The sequence below is a fragment of the Curcuma longa genome, unplaced genomic scaffold (assembly GCF_044706935.1).
Source record: "Curcuma longa cultivar G26 ecotype Majalengka, Jawa Barat unplaced genomic scaffold, ITB_CL_G26_1.1 contig_17047, whole genome shotgun sequence".
Taxonomy (NCBI): Eukaryota; Viridiplantae; Streptophyta; class Magnoliopsida; order Zingiberales; family Zingiberaceae; genus Curcuma; species Curcuma longa.
The window spans coordinates 1-6,652 of NW_027430498.1; the positions used below are offsets into that span (position 1 = coordinate 1).

At 36.7% G+C, this 6,652-nt stretch overlaps 2 protein-coding genes across 2 annotated transcripts; one reads left to right on the forward strand and one right to left on the reverse strand.

Moving 5' to 3' along the window:
* Positions 1–6: 6 nt before the first annotated feature.
* LOC141816506 (uncharacterized) lies at positions 7–882 on the reverse strand. Its single transcript, XM_074704277.1, has one exon. It carries the CDS (start codon positions 842–844, stop codon positions 143–145), a length of 702 nt encoding a protein of 233 aa, XP_074560378.1. The 5' UTR covers positions 845–882; the 3' UTR covers positions 7–142.
* An 11-nt stretch (positions 883–893) lies between these two features.
* On the forward strand, positions 894–4,531 carry LOC141816505 (uncharacterized; the record flags this gene model as incomplete). Its single annotated transcript, XM_074704276.1, has 2 exons — positions 894–1,029; positions 4,098–4,531. Coding segments are annotated over exons 1-2 (570 nt in total), but the record flags the coding sequence as incomplete, so codon positions are not given.
* Positions 4,532–6,652: the final 2,121 nt, after the last annotated feature.

Genomic DNA, 6,652 nt, shown 5'->3' on the forward strand with positions numbered 1-6,652 from the left:
TACTCCAAGTAAATAAATATGGAACTTATAATTTATTCTTATACCATGGTAATTAATAGTTTAATACAAGCTAATTAAGAAATGATCCAAACAAATGCACGATGATGAATAATGATGATAATCATATGGAGATCACCGGACATCATGGAGTTGCGGTCGTTGCCATCGGCGGTGGAGAGAGAAAGGGGTTGGAAGGGATTGTCGGAACCGTCGCCGGCATCGGTGGGAGCGAAAGCTGTGGGACGAGAGGGATTGAAGCCAAAGGAGGCACTCCCACCGTTGGCATCGTCGGCACTGTTTGAATCGGCGGTGCTGACATTTGAGGAACAGTTGGCATTGGAGGTATGGCTGCCGTTGGAATAGCCGGCGTTAAAAGTGTCGGTGCTTGAGGCACTGTCGGCATTGGAGGCGCCGACGACAGTTGAGGAACCGCCGACATTAATGGAGGCGTCGACAGTTGAGGAACCGTCGGCATTGGAGGCGCTGATAGTAGAGGGACCCCTGGCATTGCAGGCATTGGAGACGCCGATGACAGTTGAGGAACCATAGGCATTGGAGGCGCTGATAGTTGAGGAACCCCAGGAATTGCCGGCATTGGAGGCGCAGACGACGGTTGAGGAACCGTCGGCATTGGTGGCGCCGATAGTTGTGGAACCATCGGCATTGGAGGCGCTGATAGTTGAGGGACCCCTGGCATTGCCGGCATCGGTGGCGCGGAAAGTTGCGGAATGGCAGGCAGCACCGGCGGCGGCGCCGTTGTGTCGAGGAGATGCCGAGCCGCTTGGCATGCGCAGAGATGAGCCATCAGAATTGCCATGGCGAAGAGAGCAAAACAGGAAGCCATGAAAAAATAGTAGTTAAGGGAAGAGAAGTTGAGGTTGTGGCGCTGATGAATGATAAGTGAAGGAACTGAGGAGGAGATTTATAGGGGAAAAGTTTTTGTGGTAGAGATTGTTGGCTGCCTTCCAAAATTGTTTGATTATGTGCCATCTTTGGTTGCCTTCCAAATGGCTTTCTTTTTTTTATTAGGTATCGCGTTAGGTTGGAAAATTAAAAGTGTGATTTTTTAAAAATATTTTACTTTCCTAGTTAGCTCACCTTATTTTTTTTTTCATAAAAAGAGTCCTTCAATAGAAGTGAAGTGGACGCACGACTAAGGTGTAAACAATCGAGTCTCTGTTCGTAAACTTTTGAACCATGTGAAAATTCTTTTAAAAAATGAAAGAAGTAAGGGAGATTTCGATCCGGACCATAAAAATAATAGTAAGAAAACTCTCAAAATTTGTTCGTAAACTTTTGAACCGATTTAAAAAATATTAGATTTGTATTTTAAATTAAGGCATTCGAGTATTGGTTATCTTTCTATACTTTTTCTTTAAATTTTGTAGCGTTTTATAGTTCTACGTACTCCTAAGCTTTATAATACTTCACCAATAAGATATTCACAACTCACTATAAAAAAACTATTTAAAATTATTGTTTTTTAAAAAATCTTCAAATAAAATATATTTAGTGGTTGATGTATAGTGTAACCTACTTGTAATATGTTGCATAAATCAATATATTTGGCCCAAAAAAACTCTTATTAATTTTCATTTTTCTAGAAAATTAAAGAAATTTGTTCTCCATAGAAATAGAAATGAAAAATAAAGTATAAAATTGAAAACTAAAATAAATAACTAAAATGAAAATATCTTACACTAAAATGAATTTGTACATGAAAATAATTCCACAAGTAAAAGAAAATGAAGCTAGCTATTTTTTAGAATCAATTTATATATAAGAAATATATTATCTAAACCATTTAAAAATTGATTTTAATAATATTTTTAAAATGAAACAAGCTGTGAAATAGAAGAATTAACTAGAAGTGATTGAAATATATGAACTCAATTTCGTCGTCAAAATCGGGGATGAAATATTTATTCATCACAACAAACATAGGTTTTTGTCGTCGATTTTGAGGACGAATTTGATTTCATCACAAAATTGGTGATCGAAAAATAATTTCATCATCAATTTGACGATAAATTTGAGTTCGTTTGGTGATGAAAGTCTATTTTCATCATAAATTTGACGATGAAAATATGTTTTCGTCGCCAAAATTATAATATACAATGTATTTTAGATAAATTTGTGATGAAAATAAATTTGCCACAAAATTCAATATTGCTAAAAGAAATTTTTTTTACCAGAACCTCCCCATTCCTTCTTCATTTAATCATATTTACAAATATCATATTTATAACAAACATAAAAAACTCAATCCAACATATAACATTCCAACACAATGCTCAATCCAACATATAGCATTACAACACATTTTAACAATCCAAACAAATTATATTCATTATACAAGTTAAAACAAATAAACTTTTCAAACAAATATACAAGTCACATTCTATACAACACAAATATTTTAATCTAAGAAGTCAAACTAAAATTATAAGAAATAAGTCATCAAATCTAATAATCCAATCCAAGTATCATCGTCTTCTTCAACATTATTGCCCTCGACATATACTTTCTGCTCCTTCCATACTTCTTTTCCTACATAAAAAAACAAACAAAAAAAGTATTATTTTGTACAAGAAAAAGTGTCATATAAATTAAAATACAAAACTATAATAAGTAAAGACTTACTCCTTCTTCTCTTCTGACATTGATTTTTAAATTTCATTGCCTTCCTTGGTCTCACCCACCTTGTTCGAAATAAATTAACACTACTAATCAATAATATAAAAATGAAGGGTTTACAAATCAAATACCTCATGTTCAAAAAATACTAATTTTGAGAAAAATAACATTTATATATAACAAGGATCATCAATAATCATCACCACCACCACCACCACTATCATCATCACTGTCATCACCAGAACCAATAGGAATCTGACTTGGAGTGGAACCTAACTGAAGATGTTGCATTATTTGGAGTGGAACCTAACTGAAGATGTCACATTATGAAGTCCTATTGTTGGTGCAATTATCTTATTTCTTTGTTGGTGCCCCGGTTAGTTTTGATGTGATCAACTAGATTAAGTTAGGTCCTGTGTTGTTCTAATCCCTCTGCTAAGTGTGCAGGAACTTAGGTACGGAGGAAGTCGAGCGTAAGACGTAGCGGACGAGAAGGATTGCGCGGGGAAGTGAGCCGACGGGCTCGGTGCAATCCGAGGGACGCGGAAGCTACGGAAGAGTACGCCGGTGGAGCGAGAAGGACGTGCGCGAAGTCCGAGGGACGAGAATCCGGGAGGAAGCACGCTCGAGGGGCAAAAGGCCGGAGTCGGGTTCGGGTGAGCCTAATTCCGGTTGGCCAGAAATCACCCAATCGAAGATTCCACAAAAAGTCAACAAAAGTCAAAACTGTTGACTTTGACTTTGACCATTGACTTTGACCGTTGAAGAAGACTTGGACTTGGACCGTTTGGACGTGACGGTTGCAAAAAAAAAAAAAAAGAAGAAAAAATAATAAGATTTATCTTTTATCATATAAAAGATAAATACTTATTTTTTATTAAAGATAATTCTCTTTATCTTTTATTAAAGATAAAGTTTATCTTTATTTACTCAACGGCTACGATCAAGCCTATCTCTGATCAACGGTTAGGATCGCATCAACGGATCAACGACCAAGAGAAAGTTTATCTACGATCAACGATCTAGATCTACTCTCTTGGGCTATAAATAGACTTAGAGTTTTAGAGTTAAATCATCAATTACTTTTGTCATTCTCTCTAAGTCTCTGTGCTACAAGTGTAAAGGCTTCTCCACCTAAAGGAGTTTTGTTTGAGCGCCAATTGCCTTGGAAGCAACGACCGAGTTGCAACCAAGTTTTTTTAAAGGAGTGTCTATTCTGCGACTTTACTTAAACCGTCTATTCACCCCCCTCTAGCCGGTCCAACCCGATCCAACAAGTGGTATCAGAGCAAGGTTCGCTTTTGAAGGACTAACCGCCCGATAAAGCAACAGGACGATGGCCGGAGCGCATATCCATCCACCCAAATTCGAAGGGGATTTCACCGTCTGGAAAAAGAAAATGGAGGTATTTTTTCGTACCGATTTTGATATATTATTATCTATCAAATATGATTTTGCAGTTCCAAAAGATACGAACGGGGATGAAAAAGAAGAATGTCTATGGAATAAGAAGGAGCAATCTGAGTCCGTCGCCAATGGTAAGGCTGAGTTCCATCTACTAACGGTCTTACCTACTCAAGAAGTAAATCGAATCGGCACCTACCACTCCGCGAAAGAACTGTGGGAGAAGTTCTTAGAACTTCATGAGGGTACCTCAGAAGCCAAGTCAGCGAGGAAGGACCTTCTACGGAATCAGCTGACAAATTTACGAATGATGGAAGGAGAAACGGTGGCAGAACTTCACGCCAAAATTAAGGAGCTAATCTCCGGACTCACCCAACTCGGCGAATCGGTAAGTAATCGTGATTCTATTCGATACGCCCTCAATGCCTTCCCGAGAACCCAGGAGTGGAGTACAATCGTCGACGCCTATTATATTTCCAAGGATTTAGAGGTAAGTACGCTAGATGAAATGTTTTCTATTTTTGAATTACATGAGTCTCGGTGTGCAGGATCTAGAAAAATAGGCAATATTGCCCTAAACACAAGGAGAAGTGGGAAAAAGGATCAGAATCCTCGACGGACGACGAAGAGACAACACAAATGGTAAGAAACTTTAAAAGTTTTTTTAAAGCTAACAAGTTTTCGAGAATGCAGAAAGCAAGGCGATCTCCAAAGAAACGTACTGTCCGATGCTATAACTGCAACGAAGAGGGACATGTAAAAGACCAGTGCCCCAAACTCAAGAACCAGCCCAAAAAAAGAAGGCATTGAAAGCCACTTGGGATGAGACCTCATCTGACGAATCAGGAACTCAGGAGTACGCCGGACTTGCGTTGATGGCAAGTCATCAAGAAGAGAGTACTGATGAAGGGGGAGCAACATCAGAAGAAAGTCCCGATGAAGGGGGAGCCTCTCTTTTCGAAATCGACCCGGTAAGTGAGGTATGTTTTCTCCCTCACGATCAGTTATACGCTGGAATAAAAGCAATGCTCAAGGCTAACTATAAATTAGAAAAAGAAAATTCACAATTAAAAAATGAACTAACCCTTGCATCTTCTTCTGATAACTCTAATATTTTGAAGAATGAAAATGATAACTTGAAAAACTTAATTAAAAAATTAGAACTTGATATTTCATGCTTACGCCAAAAGAAAAATAGTTATCCTGATAATTTGAACTGGTATATTAAAAATCACAGGGGGCAACTTAGAAAAGTGCCCAAAAATTATATTCCTCCAAGATTTTTAATCAATCCAGTAGATAGGAACTTATTTTGGGTTCCCAAATCTATTTTAAATTGATCTCTTTTGTGTTATTACATATGAATGCACTGATTAATATTTTTTTCCTTTTTTTCTTAATTAACATTGTTTTCTTGTTATCTTAAAAAATTCAGTTTGATTAATTTTTTAGTGATAAAAATTATGTTTCTATTTTTACTCGATGCATAATTATGTTGTTCATCCACTGAGAATTTTACAAAATTTTTTAAAATATTGTTTCGAATTTTCATCATTTTTTAATTCAAAATTAAATTTTAAATTTTAAAAATAGATAAAAATATTTTTTCATAGATCTGATTTTTCAGGATTCAAATACAGTCATTAGAACTCAGTATAATTTATATTCAAATTTTTGAAGTGTTTTTGAATTTTAAAATTTTATTTTTCTAAAGAGTATTTATTTTATCTTCGGACTTAAAGAATAAATTTAAAGTTAAAAATTTATTCTAACAATATTTTAATTTCCCACGAATTTAAAAATAAAATCTTTTTTTTATAACAAAATATTTTGACTAGATCCGATTTTTTCGGATCTATATATCATATGTTGACTTTGTCAAAAATTATTTTTTGAATTTTTTCAATCAATTTTGAATTAAAAAAAAAATTCCTTCCCTAATTTTATATACCCCATTTTTGTTGTAATCAAAGGGGGAGAGTAAGCTAAGGTTCAGGGGGAGGTTATAGTTTTAACATGAAACATTTTTTTTGCTTAACTTGTTTATTTTATTTTATTCATTTTCCTTCTTTTTTTTTGGTTGAACCTAACTAAACCTGGGTTGATGCACATCAAAAAGGAGGAGATTGTTGGTGCCCCGGTTAGTTTTGATGTGATCAACTAGATTAAGTTAGGTCCTGTGTTGTTCTAATCCCTCTGCTAAGTGTGCAGGAACTTAGGTACGGAGGAAGTCGAGCGTAAGACGTAGCGGACGAGAAGAATTGCGCGGGGAAGTGAGCCGACAGGCTCGGTGCAATCCGAAGGACGCGAAGCTACGAAAGAGTACGCCGGTGGAGCGAGAAGGACGTGCGCGAAGTCCGAGGGACGAGAATCCGGGAGGAAGCACGCTCGAGGGGCAAAAGGCCGGAGTCGGGTTCGGGTGAGCCTAATTCCGGTTAGCCAGAAATCACCCAATCGAAGATTCCACAAAAAGTCAACAAAAGTCAAAACTATTGACTTTGACTTTGACCGTTGAAGAAGACTTGGACTTGGACCGTTTGGACGTGACGGTTGCAAAAAAAAAGAAAAAAGAAGAAAAAATAATAAGATTTATCTTTTATCATATAAAAGA